The sequence below is a fragment of the Strix uralensis genome, chromosome 4 (genome assembly GCF_047716275.1).
Source record: "Strix uralensis isolate ZFMK-TIS-50842 chromosome 4, bStrUra1, whole genome shotgun sequence".
Taxonomy (NCBI): domain Eukaryota; kingdom Metazoa; phylum Chordata; class Aves; order Strigiformes; family Strigidae; genus Strix; species Strix uralensis.
Genome location: NC_133975.1, coordinates 133,512,652 through 133,525,832, shown reverse-complemented (window position 1 = coordinate 133,525,832; position 13,181 = coordinate 133,512,652). Strand labels below are relative to the sequence as shown.

The following is a 13,181-nucleotide window of genomic DNA, read 5'->3' as shown; positions in this document are numbered from 1 at the left end:
AACCGTGGGGCAAGGTGGCAAAAGACCAGAGACCCGAGCCCTGCTTACAGGGAGGTCACCCAGCGCAGCGCCGGCCAGGGCACCAGAAGTGCCGGCAACGGTCTTGTGCGACCACAGCCCCGGTAATGGGGAAGCACCTTTGTCCAGAGCTTCCTTCTCTCGCCCCGCTCCTCTCTTCAGTCCGCTGCTCCTCACAGTGCCTCTTCTTTCTTCTTCAGGAAGTGCTGCTTGGAAGGAGAGTACGGTCAGATGCCAGCTTCCCCACAGGGAGGACAGAGGGAAGCCAGCCCCCCACGCCCATACCCCACCCCACCCCCACACCCCCCCCCCCCCCGAGAAAACCTCACAGATCAGCTTTTCTCAGCCAATTGATGCTTCAATGCTCCCTGCAGGGACGACTGCGACGGCCACTCATCTGCTGCGGGCTCCTGGCTGCATCCAGCGGGGCCTTGGACCCTCCTCAGCCCCTGCGGCGACGGTGCTCGCCCCCCCAAGCGGGTCCAGTCCACCCCCCGCCCGCCCCGCGGCGACGGTGCTCCCCCCGCTCCCGCCTCAGACGGCGACGTCGCTGCTCCCCCGTCCCAGACTGCGACCCCCCCGCGTCGGACAGCGACGGCGCTCTTCCCCCCACCCCTCCACCCCCCGGCGGCAGCGGCGCTCCCCCCCGCCCCCGGCGGCGGCTTCCCCCCACCCCAGGCGGCGACGGTGTTCCCCCCCCAGGCGGCTCCACACCACCCCCCCGCCAGCCCCGCGGCGACGGCGCTCCCCCCCCGCGTCGGACAGCGACGGTGCTCTTCCCCCCACGCCTCCACCCCCCGGCGGCAGCGGCGCTCCCCGCCCCCCCCCCCCCCGGCGGCGGCTTCCCCCCACCCCAGGCGGCGACGGTGCTCCCCTCCACAGACGGCTCCACACCACCCCCCGCCCGCCCCGCGGCGACGACGCTCCACCCCGCCCCAGACAGGTCCCACTACCCTTCCCCTCAGGTGGCCGCTCCGCCCCTCACAGCGGCGCTTTGCCCGGAGCGCCCTTCTCTTTCCTGCACTTGTTGCTCAGACTTCCTCAGCTCCTCCTGCCGCTCTCTCTTGTCTTGCGGGTCCTTCTGCACACGATGTTTGTCTCTTCTTTCTGCTCCACCACCAGCTGTTGCAAGGGCAAGAAGACGCCGTCGGGTCCGAGAGGGTCGCCGGCCCCCGGACAGAGCTCGCCACAGCACCACCCGAATCTCAGCGCCTCCCCCCCTCCCCCCACCCCGCCCCGCCAAAAACTCACAGATCGGCTTTACTCACCCAATTGCTGCTCCAGTGCTTCCCGCAGAGACGACTGCGACCGCCACTCCTCTGCTCGGACTCCTGGCCGCGTCTGGCGGGGCTGGACCCGCCCCCTTCCCCTCAGGCGGCAGCTCCGCCCCTCACAGCGGCGCGCGACTTTCCCGCCCTTCCCCTTCCCACAGGCGGGTCCCGCCCCCTTCCCCTCAGGCGGCCGCTGCGCCCCCACATGGACTTTCCCGCCCTCACAGTCTATTACCTGGGCTACAGTACTTGATCTTGTCCAGAGAGTGGCGGTGTGGTTGCCTCTTGCCTCTCTGCCTATAAGCAGCGGATGCCATAACCCAATTATAACTGAAGGCAAGTTTGTGTTTTATTAGCTGCTATTAAAAAAAAAATTATTTTAGGGAAGTATACACACAGGTATACTTTTGTAACTGAGTGATCTGTTTAACCATCCTCCAAACCCTAATACACAATACTATTAGAAGTAATAAACATAATAAAGTTAGAATTAGGAAAATCAGACCAAGTCCTGTTGGTGGTGGTGACCATCCAGATAAGCTTTCCCACCATCGATGTTCTTCAAGGAAAGAAAAAGAGAACTGTCTCGGGGCGGGGCGGGGGGGGGAAGGCTGAACAGGTTACCCCTTAGGATGCAGGATAAATCCATCTCGTACTGAGTTTCTTTTACTCCATTGTTGTCACTAGCATCCCATGCTAGAGGTAGGGGGGGTGCATCTAAAATTGGTGAACGTTTAAATGGCTGCTGTAATGCTCGTGGGTCAAGTATTAATAGGCATTTGTAATTTAGATATGTTTTTAATTCGAGTATCAGAGTTTTAATCGCTTCTTCATGTTCTGAATGCCAACTCCACCGTTTTCCTTTTTGTAAAAGCGAATACAGTGGACAGGCAATGGAGAATCCAGGTACCTGTTTTCTCCAATATCCTAAAGTACCCATTACAAAGCTGTTGTAATTTGTTTTCTAGATTGGGGCATTTCTGATTGTTTCTACCCCCCTCTGGGAGTCTGGTAAAGGTATGCTGGCTACCCTCCCATGTAAATGCAAATTTTTGTTTTGCCTTCTTCCCCTAAGGGAAAAACCATGTCTTTGACATGTAGCACTGCCAGCCAAGGACGTGCAGGGACTAGTCGTTAAGACTGCATTGTTGGGGTCTGCCGCTGACAATGGGGCTCTATTTAAGCACTTAAATGCCCATAATGGCCTGTTCAACGCCACCTCCCCCTCTGGTTTACTGACTGGCCAAACAGGAAAATTGGGGGGGGGGGGGGGGGGGGGCGAGTTCGTTCTGGAAGTAATCTGTCGTTTTTCTAAATCTGCAATAGAAAGCTGCTTAGCAACTTATTTACTTACTTCTAGCAAGTTATAGTACTACTTATAGTACTTTTTAATATTGCTAAGAATCCTGCTTGCCCAGACTGTTCTGTGGAATTTTACCAAGGACTGATGTGTTCATCAAAACAAAGCGGTTTACTGTAAAAATCTACCAAGAACTGCAGTGTTCAGCAAAATATCATGTTTTTGTCCTCGAGGAAGAGGTGTGCTCTAACTAGTTGGGCCTCGGTAATGAGTAAAGATAGCCATATACGGATGGTAGAAGTTTCATTGCTTCCCTTAAATAAGATAGCATGAGTAAACCAGCTGAAAAACATTTTTGTTTTTCAAGAAATTGGCTAAGAGAATCTGCGCATGCTCCGGGGAAAAAACAAGGTGAGAAAGACTACGAGCCTTCCTCCCAAAGACCCTCGAGGACGCCCCCCAGGAGGCAATGCGCAGGTGCAAAGATAACATAAACTGCTGACACCAGCCTCTAGAACTAACCCAGCCTTACTCATGCATATGTATGTTTGTGTTACGTAATCCAGTGAATAAGTGTATCCACACTCTGTAACGTTTTGGTAAAATGTGCTGGTGGTGTGCAAGGTTTGTGGAGAAATCCCCTTGCACCCCGGCTGGAGTAAAACATACCTGCTTTATAACTCCATTTCGAGTTGTAGAGTCTTTTTCCGCGGATCAAAGACCACTGCAGATCCACTGCAAGCAGCAGCGAAAACGACAGTACAGCGAGGCCTGTGCTGGTCATTATCGGCATCCCGTGGCGCTGCAGCTTCCAAGGTGCTGCTTGGAAGGAAAGTTCAGTCAGGCGCCAGCTCCCCCACACGGAGGACAGAGGGAAGCCGGCCTCTGGAGGGAGGTCCCCAGAGCGCTTCCCCCCACCCCCCCACCCCCCCCCGCCCATACCCCAACACCCCCCCACCCCGAAAAGAAACTCACTGATCAGCTTTTCTCACTCAATCGGCGCTCCGGGGCTGCCACGTGTGCAGTACCGGCCGGCGCTGGAGGTGGGCTCAGAGTCGGGAACTCTGGACAAATGGGAGCTGGGCACACAAAGCGGCAGCAAAGCTCCCTTCTCTCGCCCCGCTCCTCTCTTCAGCCTGCCGCGCCTCAAGATGCCTTGTCTTCCCCAGGAGCTGCTGCTTGGAAGGAGAGTACGGTCAGGTGCCAGCTCCCCCACCCGGAGGACAGAGGCGATCTGGCCCCCCACCCATACCGCAACACCCCCCTCCCTCCCCCCCCCCCCCCCCCAAAAAACCTCACAGATTAGCTTTTCTCACCCAATCGACGCTCCGGGGCTGCAGCCCCGGCTGGAGCTGGGCTCGGAGTTGGGAACTCTGGACAAAGGGGAGCTGGACACACAAAAGCGGCGGCCAAGGAAGCTGCGCCCCTGCTTACACAGGGGGCTCGAGCCGCTGCCGGCACTGCAGAGTGCCCGGGCCTGCAGGTCACTGGCCAGCCCCGGACTTACAGGGCAGCCTCTGCTGGCTGCCCACCGCAGGCAGCCCGCCCAGCCCTGATTACAGGGCAGCCGAGCGGCTCCTGGGGACAGAGGGCTCCACGGCTCGTGGCACTCGCCCCGAGTACAGGGCGGGCACGCTGGCAGGTCGCCAGCAGGACAGGCGGCCACCCAGGCAGAGACCCGGGCCCTGAACACAGGCGGGTCGCATGCTGGCTGCGCTACAGCCACGGGGCTTCGCTCTCTCCTTCGAAAGGAGGGGCAAGGAGGGGCAAGCCGGGACTCGCCCTCCGCTCGCGGGCTCAGAGGGGACCGACCCCCTGTTGCTGCACAGAGCCCTTCTTTCCCTCCCGGGAAGTTTAAGCTAAGTACACTGCAGCGATTTCAACAGGGGCCTAAACGAGAAGCTCATTCGCTCGCTCACTCACACCCACAGACACAGGCAGGCCCACACACACACAGACAGACACACACACACACACACACACACACACACACAGGGACAAACAAAACTTCCCGGAAGAGAGAGCGAGCTCTGTGCAGCCAGAGTCTGGGGAGCCATCCCTTCCCACGAGCAGGAGAGCAGAGCCCCAGACCTGCCCCCCAGGACGCATGCAGGCCACAGGGACTCAACGTGCCACGGGGCTTCACGGGTGGCCAAGGGACAAATGCCGTGACACGCCCCGACTCCAGGGGGTCACGCTGGCCAGGCCGCCAGCAGCCAGAAAGCCGCCGGGGCCGGGGAAACGGCCCTCCCCTGCTTACAGGGCGGGCGTGGGGTCCGGAGAGCCCCATTTCCCCCTCGGCGCAGAGACAGCGCCGCTCACTGTCCTGACAGGGCTGCCCTTCTCTCCGGGCAGCCAAACCGTGGGGCAAGGTGGCAAAAGACCAGAGACCCGAGCCCTGCTTACAGGGAGGTCACCCAGCGCAGCGCCGGCCAGGGTACCAAAGGTGCCGGCAACGGTCTTGTGCGACCGCAGCCCCGGTAACGGGGAAGCACCTTTGTCCAGAGCTTCCTTCTCTCGCCCCGCTCCTCTCTTCAGTCCGCTGCTCCTCACAATGCCTCTTCTTTCTTCTTCAGGAGCTGCTGCTTGGAAGGAGAGTACGGTCAGATGCCAGCTCCCCCACAGGGAGGACAGAGCGAAGCCGGCCCCCCCCCGCCCATACCCCAACACCCCCCCCCTCCTCCCCCCCCCCGAGAAAACCTCACAGATCAGATCAGCTTTTCTCAGCCAATTGATGCCTCAGTGCTTCCTGCAGGGACGACTGCGATGGCCACTCATCTGCTGCGGGCTCCTGGCTGCATCCAGCGGGGCCTTGGACCCTCCTCAGCCCCTGAGGCGACGGCGCCCGCCCCCCCAAGCGGGTCCAGTCCACCCCCCGCCCGCCCGCGGCGACGGTGCTCCCCCCGCTCCCGCCTCAGACGGCGACGTCGCTGCTCCCCCGTCCCAGACTGCGACTCCCCCGTCCCAGACTGCGACCCCCCCGCGTCGGACGGCGACGGCGCTCTTCCCCCCACCCCTCCACCCCCTGGCGGCGACGGCGCTCCCCCCCACAGACGGCTCCACACCACCCCCCGCCCGCCCCGCGGCGACGTTGCTCCCCCCCCACCCCTCCACCCCCCGGCGGCGACGGCGCTCCCCGCCCCCCCCCGGCGGCGGCTTCCCCCCACCCCAGGCGGCGACGGTGCTCCCCCCCACAGACGGCTCCACACCACCCCCCGCCCGCCCTGCGGCGACGACGCTCCACCCCGCCCCAGACAGGTCCCACTACCCTTCCCCTCAGGTGGCCGCTCCGCCCCTCACAGCGGCGCTTTGCCCGGAGCGCCCTTCTCTTTCCTGCACTTGTTGCTCAGACTTCCTCAGCTCCTCCTGCCGCTCTCTCTTGTCTTGCGGGTCCTTCTGCACACGATGTTTGTCTCTTCTTTCTGCTCCACCACCAGCTGTTGCAAGGGCAAGAAGACGCCGTCGGGTCCGAGAGGGTCGCCGGCCCCCGGACAGAGCTCGCCACAGCACCACCCGAATCTCAGCGCCTCCCCCCCTCCCCCCGCCCCGCCAAAAACTCACAGATCGGCTTTACTCACCCAGTTGCTGCGCCAGTGCTTCCCGCAGAGACGACTGCGACCGCCACTCCTCTGCTCGGACTCCTGGCCGCGTCTGGCGGGGCTGGACCCGCCCCCTTCCCCTCAGGCGGCCGCTCCGCCCCTCACAGCGGCGCGCGACTTTCCCGCCCTTCCCCTTCCCACAGGCGGGTCCCGCCCCCTTCCCCTCAGGCGGCCGCTGCGCCCCCACATGGACTTTCCCGCCCTCACTGTCTATTACCTGGGCTACAGTACTTCATTTCTTGTGGCCTTTCTGAGATATAAGCATTATACGTCAGGCATCTTTTTAGAGCCAAAGGCACCTTCACACACACCAATAGCGAGCAAAACTCCTGGAGATGGGAAATTTAGAGCAATGCAGGTTAAGGAGATAAGAGAGAACATTATTACATAGCCACGACTGTTGCGAGTGCAGTGGAAATCATATGTCAAACAGTGAGCCAAAGTCAGACAAGTAGCATAATGACAGCTCGCAAAAGCCCTGCAAAAGACACCGAGGACGAGGTGATTGCTTTATCTCCCCAGATCGGTGTGTAGCTCGGGGGGGATGTGGGTGGAATCACACCTAGCACCAAGCAGCCCAACAAGGAGGAGCGGGGAGGGGTAAGAATTGCACCACCACAATCCACCCCGTGACTAAAGTCAATTTATCTTGTCCATAGACTGGCAGTGGCAACTGAGGCACGGACTCGCCATGAATATAATATTAAGAATATATAAAGCCATTGCTTATAGGTTATGTGGTCTTGACAGACAAGGGACACCGCATCCCAGTGTCAGCACCTTCTGTAAAAACTGCCGCTTTTGGCGGGGGGGGGGGGGGGGGGCGCCTAGAGCGGGGTGCCAGGCTTGGCCTGGTGCCGGGCTTGGCCGCAGGCGGTCGCCCCGCGGCGGGGGGCGGGGGGGTCGGGGAGGCCCGGGGCGCTTGCAGGTGGGGGGGCGTGAATGCTGAGTACAGAGATCCACACAGTCGGTTTTCCAGATAGAACACTGTGCCGGCGTTAATGCCGTTTTTAACAGTGCCAGCCAATCCCATGGGACCAATTGACATCCATGAGCGATTGCCTCCAGTATACCTGTTGTAAATGAGTTTAAGTCTGTCGTCATTAACGGTCTTCTGTAGTTCTTTAATAACAGAAAAATGCAGTCCTTCACAACGTGGCTGACGTCCTGGCTCATAAATTACAGGAGCAACAATCTTTTTTGCCATGTCCATATCCCCTTGCGCCAAGGCTTCTTGCCTCACTTTTACCCACGATCATCCCCAGCTAAGGGAGGACAGAGCCCAGGTTGTCTTTTAGGATTTACAGTGTCAGGGTCTAAAAGATTACCACAGTCTAGAGACCCAGCATATAAATCTTGCTCCCGGGGTTCAAAATATGCGTCCTTGCTCTCTGGGTTCTCATTCTCTGTGTTAACAGTCTGGCCGTGTTCATTATTTTGTCTTTTTATTATCTCAAAATCTGGATCTCAAAAAAAAAAAAAACCTGCTTTATTATCTGCAACCTCATTCCCTCGGGTTGCACAGTCCCACAGTCTTACTCCTGCTTTATCCCATATCGGAACAGTGAATATAGTAACCGCGGCTGCTACCCACTTTAAAATTCTCTTCAAGGCATGCAGATTAATATGCACCTTATATTTAGCTAACAGTCTTTCCATCAGTGCAAGCACTGACTTTTCTTCCGAGGGTATTGACCTACCCATCGCTTCCCCACAGCTCACCTTGCTCACACTGCAACGGTGATTGATGCCGGCTCCTGCTTCCTTTCAGCAGCTACCTAAGTTCTGTGGGGTTTGCCACCGCAGTGATCCAAGCTAATCACGCTTACCGCTGCCTCACACGGGGCACCATTTGAGGCAACTTGAGGCACGGACTCTCCATGAAGTTCGGAAGGAAAAAAGAGACTTTATTGTTACAATGGTACATACTTATGCTCTGGGATGCTGTCAGTAAAGCTCTTACTTCATAGCTACCAAATCAGCAATTAGACAGCTACCAACCTTTTCTCCTATCAGCATCAGACCACTCTAACATGCCCTGTGCAGACCAATCACCCTCTCGTTCACGCGCTGTTTTCGCAGCAGTAACTTCTCACAATTCAGTATTTTTCCACAGTTCAGTGTTGCAGCTGTCTGTTGTTTTTCCCTGCCACCTTGGCACTACTCAGCAGTTTCTTATCTTTCTTCTAAGGCCTGTTTTTCATCAAAGCCTAGCTATTTCTCAGAGGCTGTGCAAGGCTGACAGGCCAATGCCTCCCACAAGCGACAGTGTGGTTGCCTCTTGCCTCTATGCCTATAAACAGAGGATGCCATAATCCAATTATAACTGAAGGCAAGTTTGTGTTTTATTAGCTGCTATTAAAAAAAATTATTTTAGGGAAGCATACACACAGGGATGCTTTTGTAACTGAGTGATCTGTTTAACCATCCTCCAAACCTTAATATACAATACTATTAGAAGTAGTAAACATATTAAAGCTGGAATTAGGAAAATCAGACCGAGTGAAACATGGAATTGAACAGTCCTGTTGGTGATGGTGACCATCCAGATAAGTTTTCCCACCATCGATGTTCTTCAAGGAAAGAAAAGAGAGCTGTCTCGGGGCGGGGGCGGGGGGGAAGGCTGAACAGGTTACCCCTTAGGATACAGGATAAATCCATCTCGTACTGAGTTTCTTTTACTCCATTGTTGTCACTAGCATCCCATGCTAGAGGTAGGGGGGGTGCATCTAAAATTGGTGAACGTTTAAATGGCTGCTGTAATGCTCGTGGGTCAAGTATTAATAGGCATTTGTAATTTAGATATGTTTTTAATTCGAGTATCAGAGTTTTAATCGCTTCTTCATGTTCTGAATGCCAACTCCACCGTTTTCGTTTTTGTAAAAGCGAATACAGTGGACAGGCAATGGAGAATCCAGGTACCTGTTTTCTCCAATATCCTAAAGTACCCATTACAAAGCTGTTGTAATTTGTTTTCTAGATTGGGGCATTTCTGATTGTTTCTACCCCCCTCTGGGAGTCTGGTAAAGGTATGCTGGCTACCCTCCCATGTAAATGCAAATTTTTGTTTTGCCTTCTTCCCCTAAGGGAAAAACCATGTCTTTGACATGTAGCACTGCCAGCCAAGGACGTGCAGGGACTAGTCGTTAAGACTGCATTGTTGGGGTCTGCCGCTGACAATGGGGCTCTATTTAAGCACTTAAATGCCCATAATGGCCTGTTCAACGCCACCTCCCCCTCTGGTTTACTGACTGGCCAAACAGGAAAATTGGGGGGGGGGGGGGGGGGGGGGGCGAGTTTGTTCTGGAAGTAATCTGTCGTTTTTCTAAATCTGCAATAGAAAGCTGCTTAGCAACTTATTTACTTACTTCTAGCAAGTTATAGTACTACTTATAGTATTTTTTAATATTGCTAAGAATCCTGCTTGCCCAGACTGTTCTGTGGAATTTTACCAAGGACTGCCGTGTTCATCAAAACAAAGCAGTTTACTGTGAAAATCTACCAAGAACTGCAGTGTTCAGCAAAATATCATGTTTTTGTCCTCGAGGAACAGGTATGCTCTAACTAGTTGGGCCTCGGTAATGAGTAAAGATAGCCATATACGGATGGTAGAAGTTTCATTGCTTCCCTTAAATAAGATAGCATGAGTAAACCGGCTGAAAAACATTTTTGTTTTTCAAGAAATTGGCTAAGAGAATCTGCGCATGCTCCGGGGAAAAAACAAGGTGAGAAAGACTACGAGCCTTCCTCCCAAAGACCCTCGAGGACGCCCCCCAGGAGGCAATGCACAGGTGCAAAGATAACATAAACTGCTGACACCAGCCTCTAGAACTAACCCAGCCTTACTCATGCATATGTATGTTTGCGTTATGTAATCCAGTGAATAAGTGTATCCACACTCTATAATGTTTTGGTAAAATGTGCTGTTGGTGTGCAAGCTTTGTGGAGAAATCCCCTTGCACCCCGGCGGGAGTAAAACATACCTGCTTTATAACTCCATTTCGAGTTGTAGAGTCTTTTTCCGCGAATCAAAGGCCACTGCAGATCCATTGCAAGCAGCAGCGAAAATGACAGTACAGCGAGGCCTGTGCTGGTCATTATCAGCATCCCGTGGTGCTGACGGCTGCAGTCTCTGTTGTGGCATAACTTCGTCAGCCGGAGCTTTCTGGGGGGAGGCAGAGTAAAGTCCACGACCCCCACGGCTCCCGCAATGCCGACACAGCAGCTGAGGTACTGGCACCCACGGGCACACCACCCCCCAGCCCGGGGCAGTCCCTTGCCAGCTCTAACCGCCCCCCCCCCCCCCCCCCCCCCCCCCTCCCCCCGCTTTCCTGCCTCCCTCCACCCTGCAAGGGCATTTCAGACACCCTCTCGGACTGTCCCTTCAAACCACCCAACCACGCAACCCACTGAGCATGACCACTGAGCCCTAAAAGCCCTGACCACTGCAAAATTACCTTCTCCTCTTCTTCAGGAGCGCTGCGGCCGGAGTAAAGCAGCAGGCGCTCGGGATGGCCTTGAAGCCTGGGGCAACTTTCTCACGCCTGTGGTAGCTCACGGCCCTGGATGTGACAGCTGTGACTCCAGAACTGCAGAACGGTTTGAGGTGGGAAGGGAACTCTTGCAGGTCATCTGGTCCAACCACGCTCTGGAACTAAAAAGTAGCCACGTCGAACAAAAGAGGGGACGATTTAAAAAGACAGAGAGGGCACTAAGGAAAGAGAAAAACTCACTAAAAAGACACTGAAGGGAAAAAGAACATTTTAAAAGCAACAGGTGTTGGTGAAATAAAGGAAAAAATGATCACACAGGGATACCGAACTAGAACAGAGGCACAGAAAAGAAAATTTAAAAAGCGGCAGCACTAAGGAAACACGAAATAGCGACAGCAAACTAAAAGACGTAGAATGAAAATTTAAAAAGCGACGACACTAAGCGCAGAGATGGAAGATGAAAAAAAGGAGGGAGAGGCAGGACAAAAGCACAGAGAGAAATGAGAAAAGGGAGCAGTAGGACAAGAGAGAGAAAGTGAGAAAGGAAGGGGGAGCAGGACAGAAGAATAAAGAAGAGGAGAGGTCTAGGAAAGGGGCGGGGGCGGCAGAAATAACAGCAGCATGGAAAAAAGAGAGGTACAGGAGAGGGGCAGGAAAGGACCGGGACGCACAAGACGGGTGACAGGGCCCTGAAGGTCCAGGACTCACCGCAGCTCTCGTTCTTGGCACTGCCGGGAGAATTTGACGGGTCAGATGCTTCTTTCTCCTTCCTTCCTCCTGCCCCTCTTCTTCTTCTGAAACTCCAGTCGCCTGGCTGTCCTCCCCCTCAAAGAATACGCGGGTGTCTCTCACCTCTTACAAGACCAGGCTTCCGACACACGCAGCCTCGCTTGCTCGCGCACTACGTGGCCGTACCGCGCTTGGGGTGACGCACGCAGACCCTGGGTGCACGCTGGCGGTCTGACTGTGAAGAGGGCTCCTTCCTCACGCAGAGAGGCAGGCTCTCTCTTCCTGCACTGGGAGGCGGGTGCTGCACAGATGGTCTTGATTTTCTCTTTCTTCCGCTTTCTCTGGTCTCTCCAGCTTCAGCCGCGGCAGCTCCTGTCTGCTGTCCACAGCCGGGAAGGCCTCCGCCTGTCCCTTTTTGCCCCCGTGCCGTGAGAAGCGCAAGGCCAGGCAGAGATACCTCACACAAGCCCGAGGTGGGCGCAGTCAACAGCACCCCAGGGCAGGAACAGACAAGCGCAGCCTCAGCACGGCCTCTGGAAGAGGGAAAGAAGCAGCACTGACCATTATTGCTGTAGATCGCACATGGCCGGAGCCCCACCTTCCACCTCCCACCGCACAGCAAGGCATCACAGACCCCATGGACACCTACCAAGGTGCGTGTCCCGTGCAGAGAGCCCACGGGGCACCACAGAGACGGGGGGAAGGCACCGCATACAAGACAGAACACAGACACCACAAACGACACGAGGACACAGACACAGGCCAGAACATGCACGTCCTGTGGGACAGACCCTGCTCTCTTCCCCCAGACTTAAGGAATCCTAAATAGCCCTCTCCACAGCCCTGATGGTAGAGCCTCTGCCGGCCCCACCCTACCCACGGCTTTTGCCCCTTGACTTACCTTTCAGAGAGCACGCTCCAGAATCCATCCTCATCAGGAGCACATCATCTCACTGGGATGCTCCCGCATTCAACAGGTTCCTCTCCATCACCTGCAAGACAGAGCGCCGCCAGTCACCGCAGACGTGGAGTTTGGCCTGGTGCACGCCGGCCTCCCAAGCTTCGGGGTCCCATGCCACCCCGACACCCACCCCCTCCTTTCCCCCGCAGCCCCCAGGACCCTCCCACAACCCTCCACCTCTCACCTGCCTGCAAAACCAGCCAAACTGCATTCTGCTTTTGGCCCCCAAACCAGCTGCCTTAGTGCCTCTTTATGAGCCCCAAAACCTGCCTGCTGAGCTTCTTCTCAAGTCCAAACAATGCACGACTTGACCTTTGTTTCTGAGCCCAAAGCCACACAACTCCGTCTGTTTCTGAGCCCCTCAATCAGCCACACGCGTCTGTTCTCAAGCCACAGGAAGGCAAAACGTTGCCTCCATTTCTGGCCCACGGCACAGCTGACCCCGTCTGCTCTCTGACCCCCTCCGCAGTCCCCACGGGCGATGCCGAGGGGTGGGGGGGGGGGGAGAGGGGAGAATGCAGCCACTCCACAGCCCTGCACTCCCAGAGACGCACGGGCAGCTTTGGGAAGCGCTTGGGGATTGCGGCACTTCCGGGAGCCGCCACCGCGCATGCGCACTGCCGGGGCACGGGCACACCGGTCTGGGGGAGCCGCGGGCAGCCCGCGGGAAACCGCACGAACCCGCCCCAAAACCGCCCCTCGCGCTGCGCCGCGAGGACTGTGCCGTGCCGCGCGCGCCCGGGAGCGACGCAGCTGCCGGGCAGCCGAGTGCGCAAAAACTACAGCTCCCGGCGTGCCCCGGGGAGCCAA

The 13,181-nt window shown here is 56.5% G+C and overlaps 1 protein-coding gene across 1 annotated transcript; it reads right to left on the bottom strand.

The window, feature by feature from the left end:
* Positions 1 to 945: 945 nt before the first annotated feature.
* On the bottom strand, positions 946 to 12,049 carry LOC141942037 (uncharacterized). Its single transcript, XM_074864981.1, has 8 exons — positions 12,045 to 12,049; positions 11,587 to 11,943; positions 11,390 to 11,495; positions 10,646 to 10,842; positions 10,172 to 10,353; positions 1,525 to 1,586; positions 1,287 to 1,368; positions 946 to 1,140 (listed from the first exon to the last, which is right to left on the bottom strand). Exons 1-8 carry the CDS (start codon positions 12,047 to 12,049, stop codon positions 980 to 982), a joined length of 1,152 nt encoding a protein of 383 aa, XP_074721082.1. The 3' UTR covers positions 946 to 979.
* Positions 12,050 to 13,181: the final 1,132 nt, after the last annotated feature.

Excerpts from the sequence above, each read along its gene's own strand:
- LOC141942037 (XM_074864981.1), bottom strand. Across the intron at positions 10,354-10,645 it reads CTCCTGAAGAAGAGGAGAAG|AAAGCTCCGGCTGACGAAGT; the intron begins GTAATTTTGCAG and ends GCCTCCCCCCAG. Across the intron at positions 1,587-10,171 it reads GAAATGGAGTTATAAAGCAG|GCAGAGAGGCAAGAGGCAAC; the intron begins GTATGTTTTACT and ends CGCTGCTTATAG.